At 52.5% G+C, this 16,504-nt stretch overlaps 2 protein-coding genes across 4 annotated transcripts in view; one reads left to right on the top strand and one right to left on the bottom strand.

Moving 5' to 3' along the window:
• Positions 1 to 14,021, bottom strand: part of SMG6 (SMG6 nonsense mediated mRNA decay factor) — a 114,923-nt gene extending 100,902 nt beyond the window's left edge. For all 3 annotated transcript variants that reach the window (XM_062592518.1, XM_062592519.1, XM_062592520.1), the window contains exons 1-8: positions 13,916 to 14,021; positions 11,111 to 12,881; positions 8,637 to 8,829; positions 7,826 to 7,936; positions 6,952 to 7,058; positions 5,720 to 5,798; positions 4,347 to 4,457; positions 3,487 to 3,699 (exon numbers count right to left, since the gene is read on the bottom strand). In XM_062592518.1, the coding sequence (XP_062448502.1) occupies positions 3,487 to 3,699; positions 4,347 to 4,457; positions 5,720 to 5,798; positions 6,952 to 7,058; positions 7,826 to 7,936; positions 8,637 to 8,829; positions 11,111 to 12,881; positions 13,916 to 14,009 (2,679 nt within the window). In that variant the 5' untranslated portion in view covers positions 14,010 to 14,021. The remainder of the gene's footprint in view (positions 1 to 3,486; positions 3,700 to 4,346; positions 4,458 to 5,719; positions 5,799 to 6,951; positions 7,059 to 7,825; positions 7,937 to 8,636; positions 8,830 to 11,110; positions 12,882 to 13,915) is intronic.
• Positions 14,022 to 14,160: 139 nt separating this feature from the next.
• On the top strand, positions 14,161 to 16,447 carry SRR (serine racemase). The gene is made up of 7 exons (XM_062592491.1): positions 14,161 to 14,328; positions 14,481 to 14,616; positions 14,918 to 15,021; positions 15,095 to 15,214; positions 15,306 to 15,380; positions 15,668 to 15,877; positions 16,160 to 16,447. Exons 1-7 carry the CDS (start codon positions 14,161 to 14,163, stop codon positions 16,355 to 16,357), a joined length of 1,011 nt encoding a protein of 336 aa, XP_062448475.1. The 3' UTR covers positions 16,358 to 16,447.
• Positions 16,448 to 16,504: the final 57 nt, after the last annotated feature.

Below are 16,504 nucleotides of genomic sequence, written 5' to 3'. Positions count from 1 at the left end.
TGCCAAGGGAGAGCCTCTCTTCCTAATCTTAGCTGCAGCTATGGAGTAATCTTTATTAGTGAATGCATGCTGCGTGATAACATAAGGAAGTATCTACTGCAGAGCACAGGCAGCAGGCCATAGCAACTGTGGGAACCGTAACTCAGCATTTCCTGACAGGGGTGATTAAAATCTCAAACTCAGTGTAATATTAACACTTTCTCAAGAGATTGACAGCACATTTGCCCTGTTTACTTTACCAATTCACAGTATGCACAGTAAGCTGCATACAGACTATCAGATTCAAGATCAATACAGACCCAAGGCAAATGAAACCATTGGCAGAGAAGAAACAGGACCCAGCTCTTTAGCTCACTTTGCTGTATCCAGTAAGTTTTTTTTCAGTTTCTTATTGGAATCCTACACAAAGCAACGAGGGCACTGGGTCAGCCTAGACTTTCATGTCATTGCACCCCTGGAAACAGGCACCGTACAAGAGACCACAGAGCACATCTGAAAAAAGATTCACAGAATGAAACCCCAAAAGGCTACAGGCATAACGGACACAGCCCTTAAAGGGCAGGCTGCAACCCAAATACTTCTTCAGTGTGTTTCGAAACAGTCACAAAGAAAGAGGATGCCCTCCACGCCATCAGTGTCAAATTCAGCTACTGAGAAAGGGGTCAAATGGAGATGCATGCTCCTTGGTGTGGATAGATGGTACACTCCTTGAATTCTGTATCTTCCTAGAAAACATAATAGAGCAAACAGTGGAAGAAGCAGCTATGCCAAAACTCTATCTAAACACAAAGTGCCAAGGCAAATTACTAACACTGCATGCCACCTCTCCTTGTCACAGCAACACTTACAGCAGGCACTGGCCTTCCACAGCCTCTCCATCACACTAACTCCAGTCAGCTACCTTTTGACATGGAAAGAAATTCATGAGGTTTGTGTCTTTATCTAGGGCTGCAGAAGAAAAAAAATCAGCACAGAAAAAGAAAGTGCAAACATGTGCTGAGCAGGCTTGCCGCTTGCTGGCAGGGATAGCGTGCAGATGAGCAGGTCCTGGGATGGTAATCCATTCAGCATCTCCCTGCCACGCAGGCCACAACATGGGACTGGCCACTAATTGCCTTCACAATGAAGGAACCAACCACTGAGAACAGAAATCATCCCCAACCAATTTCACACTGTCTACCAAACAGCCAGCATCTCCACAGTAAGAAAGCAATCACCTTTGGCTTGGGCTGGGTTTGAAGTGGCAGCCTCAGTACAAACGGTTCAAGGGGTCCCTCTCCTGCACCTCTGCCCTGTTCACATCCTGAGCTGTTTGGCTCTCCGCTGGTGTTATATCTGCTTCTAAAAGCAGGACACTTTCACATTCCACCCTGTAAATTCCCTTCTCTGGCCCTGAAACAGTAAACAGCTGCCATAAAGACTGATGTCCAAGAAGCTACCTGTAGAGCACAACTGTCAGTATAAATGGAAGAACATGGCTTGCCTCAGTCTTTTTCAAGAGCTAAAGCTGACAATCAAGGAACCAGAGAGGCAGTGAAACAGTTTAGACTCAGTTCCTTAAAATGACACGTAACCACCGGCACACATCCCCCTGGGAGAAGAACTGTTCCCTTCCGTCCCAGCCATGCGGGGTGCGTGCCTGCCCGGACGAGGGTGGCAATGCTGCCAGGACAAGGGCTGCAGCCTGCCTCAGCCCAGGCAAAGCCCTTCAGAGGCCAAACAGTGCCACACAGTGGCAAGACACCGACTGCTCAGCTCCTCCAATCCCCTGGAAGCACTGAGAGACGAGGTGAGGAAGAGGATGTAGGCTGAAGAAGCAAAAAGTCCAGAGCTTCCCAAAGACCTGCTGTTGTCATCTTGGGCCACAGCTCCACAACACAGAACTTTGACAGTGACGCAGGCTTCAGGGTTCTTTACTGCATGGTTATTTTTAATCCCGAGCAGTTCAGTGACATGGCCACAGCGCAGTCCCACAAGTGGTTGGGTTAACGCAAGCAACAGTGGTACATCGCAGCATAGCAGTGGGCACAAGCAACTCAAATAGAAATATCCTGGTTGCCAAAATCAGCAACGCCCAGACCTGCACCCTCAATGCTCCCTCTTCTTTTGCTGCTGTGTTTCTGAGTGCATAGCCTTTCAGTCGGAGCGGAGAAAGCTTTCCACAAACCAGCCTTTCAAACAGATGAAAAATCCAGACTAAGGGCAGAAATCAGACAACACGGTGCAGCAATCTGCACTGCAGAGAGTATTGCCCCTCAACAAGCAGACCAAGGGCAAGCTCTAGCAAACATCACTGCACTGTAAACAATAACATATTGCTGCCCCAGCTTTGCTAGCAGCTACACTACCTCACACTGGAGAGCTGCAAAAGTGCCTCAAAACTCCCAGTGCCTCAAAACCACAACATCTTATGTCAAACCATCTTCATCAATGATTTACAGAGAGGCTAAAGCTTGGCACATGTTTCTTTCAGTGTTGCTGAGGAAGCAAAGGTCTCCAGAAGAGAAGCTGAGGAGAGGGAAAACAACTGAGGGCAGTAACATCTCAAAAATGCTATAGCAATGATGTGCCAGCGTTTAACTTTCAGAGCCTTAAGACTTCAGCCTGGTTCCACCCAGCTGAAGTCACAAAATAGTTATAAAAGTGCAATAATCTCTTGAGAAGCTCTGAGTCCCACAGTATGTGGAGAAGGTCTTCTCAGTTCTGTTTAGCTTACATCCTTAACAGCCATTTTAGGACAGGCAGCCCAGAGCTCCCTGGCAAGTTCTCTTGCAGGCCGCAAGTGCCAAAACAGTGCAAGGATTCCTAGAGGATGAGCTCCCAACCATGGGCTGCCTTCGCCTGCATTCCTATGCCTGACAAACAGAGTTCACTTGGGCTCCTCTTGCAAGGTACACAGCTTGAATGGAGTGATGAGAGATGCCATTAGTCTCTTTCTTTTCTTCTTTTCTTCTTGCAGACAGAAAGAAATAGTTTGGAAAGCTTTTTTTCCTTGCAGTCAAAAAGGAAATAGAACAATGCAAATATTACACCTACACTGGAAATTAAAACCGTGGTTTCCACATTCCCAGTACAAATCTCCAATCATCTGGCATTAGGACAAGTGACCCACTTCCAGAACAAGCCTCAAAGCTTACAGAATCACTGTCAACCCTGCTCTTCAGCATCTGACCTCATTTCCTACCAGCAACCTCACCCAAGCTAGAGCTTTCAGCTAGGCATTTTGCTGCATCTTCTGTTTGTGCCTTTCCTATTCTGTATCAGCCACACCAGCACAAGTTGCCAAGAAATGGATGGTAATAACATGCTTTAAACATGAGAGGCACAAGGTCACCAGCTCCTTAGCCTGACCCAGGCACAGCTCCCATAGGGGAAGCCAAAACACTGGAAAATTTAGCAACAGGAAAGCAAAACAGATTCAGTGTCATTCAACTGCATTCCAAACACATGACACCAAAGCCAACTGCCGCGTCCTGCAGTACTCACGTCGCTGGGGCTGAGGTTCCCAAGACCGTTGTCCTGCTCAGAATCCCTGCCGGACTCATGGCCCTGGGAGGAGCGGGGGTGGGAAGGATGGATCCAGATCTCCAGCCGCGTGGCATCATCTTCAACTTGTCGGAACATGGACTTCTTGCCCTTTCCCCGGCGGCTGGGGCTCAGCTCCAGCACCTGATGCTTCCTCTGTTCCATCTGCTCAGCCTGTGCAAATAGGACATATTCAGAGCCTCCCCAGGGATCAAAACTTAAGAAAAATATGACATCATTTCACTTACACAGAGCCTTTCTCCGGCTTACAAACTACAATAACTCACTGCCAGGTCTGTAATTTGACTTCTGACACTACAGGATAGTGACTGCAGGTGAGAGGTTTTTGACTCTAACTGCCCTGGAACAAGAAAGGCAGTGTCCAGTCCTACCAGTGGGAGCCAACAAGCTGAATCTTTTACTTGGGGAGACCCTCTAAGGCACAAAGGGACTTCAGCCTCTCTTGCTTGCTCATGTGGGGCACCAGTGGAATGAGGCAACGACCACGCCAAAGTCTCACTGCAAACCACAACAACCTTCAGTCCTTGCTGAACTTGGCTGTGTTACAGTGACCCAGAAACAAGAGGTTCCCCTGCCCAGGCAACTCCATAAACAATTCTGAGGAGATGCAAAGAGGAATCATCATTTTGGAGGCTGTGCCTCTCCTCTGACTCCCCAAGTGGATTTCTTAGAACTAGATACGTAGTGACTCCAAGTGCAAAAGCCCCAGCCAAAAGCCTTTTCTCTGGATCACAGCTCTCCAGCACAGAAGAGTCAGCACAGGCAGCTGCAGCATCCAGCAGCTCAGTTCCAAGACTCACCTTGCGTTTTGTCTCTTCAAACAGACTCATGAGGCTCTCCTTGGCTGTGAGGATGGGGTTGCTGGCAGCCAGACTGCGCATATAATAATAGACAGCATCCAACTTTCTCCTCTGTAAAAATACAACCAGACTCAGAGCTGGCACTTATTCTTGGGCATTCAGGCCAAGCACCTGCATACTTCACCTTCCCTCTCCCTCAATACATCTGCCTGGGATGGAAGGATGCGCAGATAAAGAGCAAGAGCAGCTCTACAGACAAGCAGGGCCTCAGACTCTCCATCCAGATTCACAGCTACCTACACAATGGGGCCAAAGCACAAGTGCTTTGCCAGGGTTAGGAAGTGCATGTGACACAGCAGCCTGCACACTCGCTCTGGCCTCATGCTAACTACAAACCAGTGCATTAGCAGACATCGTGGTAAGGTGCAATAGCATAAATACAGAACTCATGACACTTTGGGACTAACTCTTTTTAACACCACTATGAATAAGGAAATGACTCCATCCAAATTTTACAAAAAGCAGAGGTCGGGGAAGACTGAAGGATTTGCCAGATGCCAGCCAGTGGTAGTGCAGCATGCTGTCCTCATCTCACCCTGTCACTGGGCTTAATCCCCTCACACTAGAGCAACCTCTCAGCATCTTCTTTCCCACAGGCTGCCTGCAGAGAACATAGTGACAAAGCACCTCCCTTTGCTCGCAAGCTGCTGGCCCTGTGGACCACGACAGCAGGGCAGGATGATTAGCTGCTCCAAGCACCATGCCAGGAGCCAGAAAGGCCACCACCAAGGAAATGCACTTCTGACCCCTGCAGTACACACAGAAGAATAAAGTTTGAACTACTCTAGCATCCTTCAGTGCTGCAGATGAGCAGATTCCTTCTAGCTCCTATGCCCTAGACTGACACTTACATTATCTGCTGTCAAATCTTTCTTGAAAGAAGCTTTCCCGCATGGCTGGAGTAGCCAGTAAAATTGAAATCTAAAAGTCACATGTTGATGTCACTTAGACCAGGACCCTCAGGTTCAGTGAAGACAGCATCCTCGTAACAGCATGTTCTTTGTTCTTGGGCACAAAATCTCATGCAAGACCTTAAACACAACCCACTTTCAAAATACCTGCAGTCCCAACAGTCCACAGAACAGTTCTCAAAAGACTAATAGATACACAGTACCCCACCAGCTGACAAAGCTGTCAGCAGCTGCAACAGCTGGAATCCACAGAGCACACATTGCCAACAACTTTTTTTCCCTGCAATTAAATCATATTCAAGCGTCGCCACAAGCAACACCTTTCTCCACCAGCCAGATGCCCGGAACTGTCCTTGGGGCTCTCCCTGCACTTGCTACACCCTCGCATCACAAGCGCCTTACCGTGTAGATGGCCAGCAGCGCCAGCTGGTTGTATGGTCGGCCGTTTTTGGGAGCAATTTGCTGAGCCTTCAGGTACCAGCTGAGGAAGGGAAGAATCAGACAGGAGTTACTGAAAGGACATCAGACCCCTTGCCCACTGCTAAGAGAGCAGAATTCCCCCGCAGCAGTGGCAGCCTGGCGGGGACCAGGCCCTTTGCACAAGTGCCCTCTGCCTGTGAGAGCAGGCACAGCCGGTGAGCCTGCACCAGGCCCCTGAGATGCACAGTCAGGGCACAGGACAAGGAAAACTGGGAGATATATCTGGAGAAAGAACTTGTCTTGGCTCGGCCTGAAGACAAGCATTTAGCCAGACCCATCAATCACTGTCCCCAGAGCAGAATATTCAGGGAACATCTGTCTCCCTGTCCGCTTTTTCACTCCATGGCAGCTGGCACCAAACTTTCTTGGTTGCTTAGCTCATTTCCAGGATACTAAGTCACCCTAAGAGAAGGGATGTCAGTTCAGGGACAATCCATTCATCCCTCTATCTTCCTCCCTCTCCCCCCCCCCCCCCGCCTCTTTTTCCTCAGTTGTATTATCTGCTTCTCAGTTTATATTATGCCACACATATCTGTCAACACTGTTTAGACAGGCCAGTGAGCCTAGTACGTTCTCCCCAGCACCTGAAAACATCAGCATACTCCACAATGTCCACAGGACTAAAATCTGAGAGCTTTACCTCTCCTTCTCTCCAAACCTCTGCAGACTTTGGGGTTCCATGCCCTATGCTCGGCTCACTTCCCCCCCCCCCAACTCTTTGCTCTTGCTACAGAAACCAATGCTTTGCCTTGAATCAGAAAAAGAACTAGACAAAACAAGAGTGACGGAAAACAAGTGCCAAAAACTCCTAATGCAGTCAGAACATACAGACAGATGTGGAAACCTCTCCTAATCGAAAAGCTACCAGAAACTACAATTGTTAGTCTGCCGGCCCTAACAGCATACACCCTCCCTGCTGCAGGATCAGCAGAGGACCGCTTCCACAACAGGTGGCTGAAGGAAGACTGGATCTGCTGGCTTACTTTCTGGGACAGACAACTACACATCTACATCTTACAGCCTTACAGGATCGGAACAAGAGGCATGAAAAGACTCCTTTAGCAAGAGGCAAGTTTAAACCTGAAATGAGATGGATCGCTTGTAATCAGATAGAGGAACAGCTGTACTCATTGCCACAATGAAAAATACAATACCTGCGTGCTTTTCCGTAGTTTGCTGTGTCATTTGCTTGCTCTCTGTATCGGCAAATGTCTCCCTGACAAATCATGCACCTCTGAGCACTGATTAGGGCATACTTCACCTGGAAAAAAAACATTCATATGGGTGTTTGCAGCCCTGGCTCACCTGCAAACCCTGTGAGCACACATGGACTCTGTAGCAAGCAAAGAGGTCACTGCTTGCTGAAGAGCTCACTAGAAGGTAGCAGAATAGAGCCTTCTCATGTCATGGCACTGGTGCAGCACCTGTAGGAGCAACCCAGTCCCCTCAAACACTCCCTCATTCCCACCTCTCTCCAGGAGGAGCTGGGGAAACAGTGGCTTCAGAGCTGACTCAGACCACGAGCTCTTTGAGGATGACAGCTGTTAACAGGGACACATCTATCTGGGAACAGAGCAGGACTAAAATGCCCTTTCCCCAGCTGTCCCTCACACTGCAATAGCAGCTAAATGCAGTATGTTGCCAAGCATCATGGAGACAGCACAACTGTTCGCTTTCCTTATTCATTATTCTGGATTTCAAGGACAGAAATAGGAGATGTCCAATATCTAAGACAAAAACCAGGCATTTCCTTCCCTTTGCTAGCCCTGGTCACAAGGTACATGAGCCCAGGTCACAGAACTGGTACATGAAAAGGCTCCTTGCAAAGGAGGCCCGGAAATGTTAATGCACTGGGCACAACTCGACAACTTCTCTAACAGCTGAGAAAGCTCCCCTGCAAACACACACATTGGTATCTGTTTGGAGTGCAGCTGCCCACCTCTTGGCTAGGACAGCACACTATTTGCGAGTTTAACATGTCGCATACAGTTAACAGGACGAGAAGTCTTCAGGAGGAAGCCAACCTACCATTTTTCGCAGAGGCTTACTACGGATGGCCATGCCGTCCATATAGTCCTCCAGTTTGAACTGGTATGACACCTGCAGCTTCTGGAGTAGGCCATCAAAAAAAGACGTGCCCTGCAAAATACCCACACATTTGGACGTTACAGTATTTCTGACAAGAACAGAATTACCACACCATCCCTGCCACATGCCAAAGAAAAAGGTACTTCTCCCTGAGCTTTGGGCTGTTTCCCTTCAGAAAAAAGGCAAAGAGGTCAGGAGTTTGGAAAACTCCAAGGAGTTTTCCTAAACTTAGCTAGATAAAGTCAGGACTGTGGCCAATGCTATATCAGGTCTGTCTTATTTGGAGCAGGAGGTTGGACTAAAGCCCTCCAGCAGTCTTTTCCCAACAACGTAACTGTATAGAACATTTCCTTTCAGATCTGTTGGCCTACATACTACAAGGAGTAAGCTGAGCTGCACAGCCTAATGGAACAATTAAGTAAATTTGGTAAGGATGGCACCTCCGTATTTATTTCCATTTACGGAAATTTATTTCATTTTAGCTTAAACCAATTTCTAATTAACATAGAACACACCAAAACAAGTCTGGTTTAAATGATAACAAATACCCCCCCAGGACCTCCACTATTTGTGAGTTTAATCAAATTCAACACAGCTGGGCACCCTCCTCATGCAGACAAGGTGTAGGACACAAAGAGATACGTGTAGAATCACAGAGGGCTGGTCACCCAGCTATGCCATCCCAGTCTAAATATCAGACAAACCCACCCAAAGGTTTAGATGGTGTTTGGAGACGCTTTTCTCTTCATACCTCATCCAGAATCTGGAGCAGTTTGTTACGAATTTCTTGACTGTTTTCCCCCAAAGGGTCCTTGAGAAGCTGCCGGAATTTCTCGATCACCTGGTAGAACGCATTCTTCCACAGCAGCTGGTCCACATTCTGGGTATCAGAGAACTCAATATCCATCAGGATGCACCGTTCGTACAACTGCAGCATCTCTACCCTAGAGTGAAACACAGTCAGCACAACAGCAACTGCCTGGCTCTGGCCTGAGCTGCCAGGGAACACGTGCCGAGCCACCTGCTGCTTTTCATCCAGCAAGCACGAGATGTCAGCAGGTCAGCCAGCTTGCACTCTTAAAGCAAATCGATACTTCCACATGTTTCCTAGAGAGAGAGATACATAGGCTCTTGCAACCAGACACCCTTCCTGCTCCAGGAAAGCAAACCTGAAAGGAGCATCTCCCTTTTCTGAACACATCAGAAAGGACCAGGGCCTGTCACAGGGCAAGGAGACCCTGCTCTGTCACTGAGAACATCAGGGCACAGGGGTCCTTCAATACTGACACAGGGAAAGCACACTGCCAAAGCAGCCCACAGCCATCTCCCGCTTCTGCTTTAACAACAGACTCTGCTCCTCCTGAGCCCAAGGTCTAGCTATTAAGGGCTAGGAACGAGCACACACAGAATGAGAGGACAGGAGAGGTCCTGCCACTAAAATGATCCCTATCTCCCTTCTATCCAACTGAAATACACAACCAAAACAGAGAATCTGCTTCCTCTGGAAATAACAGGCCAACTCTTCTACTTTCCAAAGAGGAACAAGGGCTGAGAACATTGTACCTGAAGGAAATAAAGTCTCAAAGTAGAAGAAATCACATTCTCTTTACCAGCAACCTACAGCCTTGCCCAGACAGGGGAGTAAAATTCCTGCCCCCAGCCACACAGGCTAGAAACAGCTGCCCAATACTCAGGACAGTTCATGGCAAGGGAGATTCTCAGCTGTTACTGGTTTGGCAGCCAATTCCTTATAACACTTCCAACACTAGATAAAGGCAGCAACAGCAGTACAACATAGATGGTAAAGACATGACTGCAGTGCCTAGAAGAGTCCGACAGAATAAGAAAGAAGCATCCTGGCAGGTTCCTGTGCAAAAGTGGAGAGCACAGGCTCTTCTGTTGCCCTGCCACACACAGTCCCCCAAGCACTGCACTCATTTGGACAGCACAAACACTGATCAAGTGATTTACAGACTTTTCTGCAAATGGACCCCTGGTAAGCAGCAGCTGCACACAAGATCCACAACACGGCTCTGCAGGCAGGCAGGCAGGCAGCCTGCCGAAGGGGACAGGAGAGGTAAAAGCCCACCAAATCTGGGTAGCCCCTAGAAAAAGGGTCTTGAAGAGGGACCAGACCATGGAGAAGGCTAGTAAGGCCAAGGCTGCCCATCAGTCCCAATTACTCAGGTCCAGGCAAGAGACACTGAAACAGGGACCTTGCAGCCAGGGTAGGTGCTGACTGTGCCTACACTCCCAGCGAAAGGGAGGCCTCACACCAGGGCACAGCAGAACCGTGCGGTCTTTCCTCTCCACCAGGCAATGGCAGCGGAGGCACTTGACAACACAAGGATGACCTGAAACCTCCAGTGCTGCTTCAAGCTCAGTCACATCCCTTCCTGAGACCTATACTCTAAGTCCACCGAACACGAATTAAGCCCTGAAATCAGTTCATCTGCTAGATTTACTGCCAGTCAACTCTCAAAATACATCTCCACAGAAGCCCTAGAGACAGACATCACAAGTAAATACAGAAGACATCAAGAAGAAACTGTTGCTACAGCTAACTATCCTCCAGAGCACTAATGTCACTTCCTTCTTGCTAGCTGGCACCACCCTGCTACTCCCACTGGACCCCTCTAAGTCAGAACTGAATGGCCTCAAGAGCAAAACTACCTGGTGCTTTAAAAATGCCGTCACTGTTACACCATCACAGAGCCTCGAGAACCCACACAACACTTTGCGAGAACAAGCCAGCAGTTCCAGCCTCTGAAGCCCACAATGCAAATGAGAGAGCAGATAACCAAGGACAGGGAAGGAAGCAGAAGTCTGCCAGCACATACTGAAAGCACACGAGAGCACTAGACCTAGAGAGACAAGCTCCAGCACAAGCAATAAGAACCCAAGAACCGCAGTGGGCACACATCCTGCCCCCCAGTGTCCCTGATCCATGGGCAAGGGATCCCACAAACACAAGCAGCCACAGTTCAGCTCCCAGCCCAAGTGAATGACATCTTTGCCCACAGTTCTCTTCCGACACCCACCCACCTTTGGCACGTGAAAGTACAGCCCCAACGTGTCAGAAGCTAGGCAGTCACCACCCCATCAGTCTCTGAGACACAACACCCCCAGTCTGCCAGATCTCCAAGGAGACCTTGCACTCTAGATAATACTCCTACAGAAATTCACCCTGGAAATGACTCAGTCACACATCCCTCAGCCACAAACCTCAGCTGGGCCATCTTCTCCAGCCCCTCTGGGCTGATGCGATCTCTGGAAAGTAGATTGCTGAGCTGCTGCTCCTGGTTCCCAGCCTCACGGAGGAGTTTGCTGAGCTCCTGCTGCTGCATGTTCCGCATCTGCTGCTCCATCTCAGGACTCAGAGGAGTCTGAGGGAGTGGGCTGCAGATATACTGCCCTGTCTGGCCGGGATAGCCAGGGTAATAGGCTCCTGGGTAAACACCATTACTTGGGCCCATAGGATACTGCATGGAATACCCGCTGTAAGGATACTGTGGGCCTTGGCCAGTGGCCCGAGGGTAATAGTAGGGGTTGTCAGAGTTTTGGAACTTATAGTAGGATGTCTGGGCCTGGCGGGCTTCCCCCCAGGAGGTGGGGCTCACTTCATCGTCCGTGTCTAGGAAGTGAAGCTGGGAGGTCTGGCTCTTCAGGGCAGGCTTTTGGTCCGGGTTGTTGGGGTCCCACAACCTGCGAACAGTGCTGCCTCGGCCTCTGCTTCGGAGTCCTTTATTCCCAGCACCACCAAGCAGGAGCCTGGGCCCCGGGTGACTGGGTTCAGGGGAGCCAGTAGCACTGATTGAGAGGTCTGTGTTAGCAGGCAGGAAGAGAATCCCACGGCCCCTGCCTTGAGGCTCTCTACCCTGTCCCCTCGCTTCCAAAGTCTCTGAGTCATTAGAACCAACAAATGCCTTCAGGGGCTTTTTTTTATCCGTTTCCGACAGGCTGATATCTCTGTTTAAAGTCTTGTTGTCAAAGGTGACTCGAAAGGATCCCTTGCTTTCCCTGCCATTGCTGCTCCACTCGCTCTCGCTCCTAGAAGCTCGATTCTGCTCTGAACGCTTCTTCTTTTCTGAATTTCTGCTAGAGACGTATGCTTCTGCCTCATCAATTCTGTCATCATCCAAGGAGTCAGTGGAGGATGCAGAGAGCTGCTTCCTAGGACGTATTCTTTCCCTGGCACGCTCCTGCCGCCTCTCCACCCCATCCACAAGCAGGGCTCCATCTACACTGTTGTTGCTTCCAGCTGAGCTCGTGCTGCAGGTGCGGTATCGGCTCCGCCGCTTGTCAGAGCGGGAGTACCGTTTCGTGGAGCTCAGCTTCCCCTGCAGCAGCTCATCGCTTGTTTTCCTGATCCTGTCACTTCGGTCTGTCCGTCTTCCTTTCTCTCCCTTTACAGTTTTCGCTCCTTCCCCTGCCAGGCTTCCCTCTCTATCCTCTTTGCTTGATTTGCTTTTCCTGTTGTTGTCTTTTCCAGTACCTTTCTCAGTCTGCTCGTCTCCTTCAACTTTCAGCTGCTCCATCTTCGTGATGACTTCCTCATTAGTTGACCGGAGAGCCAATTCTTTGGCAACTGAATGCAGGCGTTTCCCTGGCTGATATATCTGCTGGTCTGGCTTCTTGGTTCTCCGGGTGATCTTGGGACACCACTCATCCGGAGCAGGCTGCTTGGTCAGGTTCTCCTGATCCAGAAGACCATGTTTAGTCTCTGTCTCTTCATTTCCCTGCAAAGGGCCGTTCTGCTTGTGGCTGTCACCTTTGCTGAAATCCTCCATGTCTGGAGCCCCTCCTGCCAAAGGATCTTTGTCACTGGAACTCTCCTCCTTGCCTTCCTCAGCCCTGCTCCTCTCCTTCTCCGAGGCCTCGTGCTTTGGCAGCGCAAGTTTGCTCCTCAGTCGGGAGAGGCCAGGCTTGTAAATCTCCAGGTCTGGGCGCCTGTTGTCTTTTCGATGTCTTGGCTCCTTCACTTCTTTCATGCTGTCTGAAAAAAGATAGAGAGATGAGGGTTATTCCTAGCACAGAGCAGCAAAGGAAGAAAAAGACAGAGATGAACAGTCAAGGAAAAACATTAAGTAAAGGCAAAAAGCTTACACCCTTATGACAAGTCCAAGAGAACAGAAATTAAGTTCTTTATCAGAGCACTACAGGAAATCACAGACAAAAAGCAAGAAATGAAAAAGTGCGAAAAAGTTGATCAGATCTTTGGCCTGACTCACTTATGACATATATCAAGCAACAGATTTTGCCTCAAAGAACATGCAGGCTAAGAAAGGATCTACCAAAGCAAGATACAAGAGCTAAACACTCATATACAAGCACCAAACTAAAAGTTTAATGCTGCTGGATTACTGTCCCAATAGCAGCTCCCTGTCAGCCTGTTGCTCGTGCAGCAGCCTTTCTGTACACAGGTACGATCTTCACCAAGCCTGCCTGCTTTCTGAACAGATCATTTCAAATCAAGGGTGGGTTACTGAGCTGTGAGGAGAAAAAATACGTTTCTCCTCTTCCTCTATGCACCTCCATAAGGGTTGTAATGCAAAAACACTTCAAAGAACACAACTCGAATGACAAAGCCCTGCACAAAACGTCTGCACGGAGCCAGGCTGTTACGTACTGCCTCGGCTAAACTTCTCTACCGGCAGCGACGCGCTCTAGCTTATAACGCGAATTTGTGTTTGGAGCCGACCGAAAGCCACCGCGACGACGGGCCGGGCCCCAGGCGAGGCGGGAAGAGCCGCACCGGGGCGGCGGAGCGGAGCAGAGCCGGCACGGGCGGCCCGAGCGCCGCGTTCGCGTTTGTGCGCTCCGAACCCGGCGACAACCGTGGCCGGGGCGACGCGAGCCCCGCGCGGCCCCGGCCCCGGCCCCGGCCCCGGCCCCGGCCCCGGCCCGGCCCGGCCCCCAGGCAGGTGCCACCAAGGGGCGGGGAGGGGAGGGGAGGGGAGGGGGCAAGGCCCGAGCGGCGGCTCCCGGTTCCCGCCGCCCCGCGCCGCCGGGCCCCGCCGCCGGGCTCACCTCGGCCGCCACCCGCCGCGGCGCGGGCCTGCGCCGCCACCATGTCCCGCAGCTCGGCGGCCGAGACGCGGACGCGCTCCAGCCCCTCCGCCATCTTCCCTGCGCTCCCGCCCCTCCGCGGCGGGGGGGGGGGGGGGGGGGGCGGGCCCGACGGCGGCCGCGCAGGGCCAAGCTTCGCCGCGCGCATGCGCGCCCGCTGCCGCCGCCGCGCGCAGCGCCGAGCACCGAGCGCGGGCCGCGGCGCCATGTGCTCCGCGCACTGCGCGGCGCTGCCCGACGTGCAGGCCGCCGCCGCCAGGCTGCGCGGCCGCCTGCGCCGCACGCCCGTGGTGGCCAGCGGCGGCCTGAGCCGCCTGGCCGGCCGCAAGCTCTGCTTCAAGTGCGAGCTCTTCCAGAAGACCGGCTCGTTCAAGGTGCGCTGGAGCCACGCTCGGGGCGAGGGCTCGCTTACCCCGGGAGGAGCGCGGCCGCCGCCGCCGCGCCCGGGCAGCCCTGCCCCGCAGGGGCGCAGCCAGGCCCTCGCCCCCGAGAGCGGGCGCTGAGGGGGGCTGCGCGCTCCTTCCAGATCCGCGGCGCCCTCAACGCCGTCAGGAGCCTGGTCGAAGAGGCCGAGCGTGCCGGAGCAGAGCTGCCGCGGGCCGTGGTGACGCACAGCAGCGGGAACCACGGCCAGGCGCTCGCCTGCGCCGCCCGGGCGGAAGGTAACGCGAAGGGACCGTCAGCCCAGGCCCTTCGCCCCGTGCCGGACACACAGACGGGTGAACGCAGAGCCCGGCAGCTCCGGGCCCCCGGCTCTGCCCGCTCTCAAGCTGAGCTTCTCGCGCAGAGCGCGGGCTGGGTTAGGCTTGGCGCTGCGGGGCTCCCCTTCTCCTGCCCCCACGCCAGGCTAGCGCAGGCAAGGCCTGGCCCGGGCTGCACGTACCACCACTCCTGCAGCACCAGCGGGGCAGGGTGAGCAGGAGGCGTTGTCCCCTCTCACCGCCTGGCTCTTTCACCGCACAGGGATTCCCGCCTACGTTGTGGTGCCCGAGACAGCACCACGCTGTAAGAAAGCCGCCATCCACGCTTACGGTGCCACACTGGTGCCATGCGAGCCCAGCGACGAGGTAAGGCACAGAGGAGACCAGCCAGTGACACGCGTCATGGCCAGGCTGTTCCCCCTGACCCACTGTCCCTTAGTCTAGGGCCGAGACAGCGGCTCGGGTAGTCGAGGAAACAGGCGGAGTCCTGCTGCACCCCAACCAGGAGCCAGCAGTGATCGCGGGGCAAGGCACCATCGGCCTGGAGGTGCTGGAGCAGGTGACGGAAAACACACGCCTCGGAGCTGGCCCAGGGGCAGCAGCATAAGGGCACAGGCGTGGTGCCAAAAACGCTCGTGCTTTCTCTGCAGGTGCCCGAGGTAAACGCCCTGGTGGTTCCCGTTGGGGGCGGAGGAATGATTGCTGGAATAGCAGTTGCTGTCAAGGTAGGCAACAGCCACACATCTGGGAAGAAGCAGCTGCCTCTCGCTGTGGGAACGGTTGGGTTCCCAAGGCACAGAGGGACTTGTCCCTTTGGAAACAGAAAGCCCAAGTCTATGGGAGCCTTTGGGCCGCCTGCAGTCTGCACAGCGGCAGCCTGGCAGCGCTGGCAGCCCCCGCCTGCAGCCCTCCTTAAGGCTGCACTGCATGCGCGCTCACCCCCCTCCGGGTGCAGCAAACGCAGGCGGGTGCACTCTAGTTTAAACCAAGTGGCAACTTGTGCTCCCTGCAGGCTTTGAGACCAGATGTGAAAGTGTTTGCTGCTGAACCTTGCAACGCAGATGACTGTTACCAGTCCAAGCTGAGAGGGGAGCTGACCCCCAACCTGCACCCCCCAGACACCATCGCAGACGCAGTTAAAACCAGCATTGGAGCAAACACATGGCCCATCATTAGGGATTTGGTCGATGATGTCCTGACAGTCTCGGAGCAAGAAATCAAGGTCAGTACTCTGCGGCTACCCTTCACGGCAGCTGCCAGTAAGCAGCTGCTTCCATCCATGCTCCGTCCCTGTATTCTCACCCCTACACTCCGACAGGGCAGCACAAGCCCCTGCACGCCACAGCAGCCATGCAGCACCCACGCTGTCTCCAGCCAGAAAGCACTGGCAGCAGCTCTGCTCTCCCTCCCCAAAGTGCTGCAGGGATCTTGCACACGCAGAGCCCTACCCCTGCAGCAGTATGTACATGCTGCAGAAACGACCGCTGCTGCTCTCTCCTGACAGCAAGCAACACGGCTGGTGTGGGAAAGGATGAAGCTGCTCATTGAGCCAGCAGCGGGTGTGGGAGTTGCGGCTGTGCTCTCGGAGCAGTTCCGAGCAGTCTCCCAGGATGTGCAGAACGTTTGTGTTGTGCTGTGTGGGGGAAACGTAGACCTGAGCTCCCTGACCTGGCTCACAGACCTCTCTGGGAAAGCGGAGTGAGAACAGAGCAGCGTCTCAAGCAGCAGGAACCCAATGCTGGATGTGTACCGCCTGGTTTCTGCACTATTAAAACAGATGAACAACCCCAAACATTTGTGGTTTTAGGGAGGGAGAAGGGAAGTTGGCATTGGTCTCCACAGAGTCACT

The sequence above is a fragment of the Rhea pennata genome, chromosome 20 (assembly GCF_028389875.1).
Source record: "Rhea pennata isolate bPtePen1 chromosome 20, bPtePen1.pri, whole genome shotgun sequence".
In the NCBI taxonomy this organism is placed as follows: Eukaryota; Metazoa; Chordata; class Aves; order Rheiformes; family Rheidae; genus Rhea; species Rhea pennata.
This window is presented reverse-complemented; position numbering and strand designations above follow the sequence as displayed.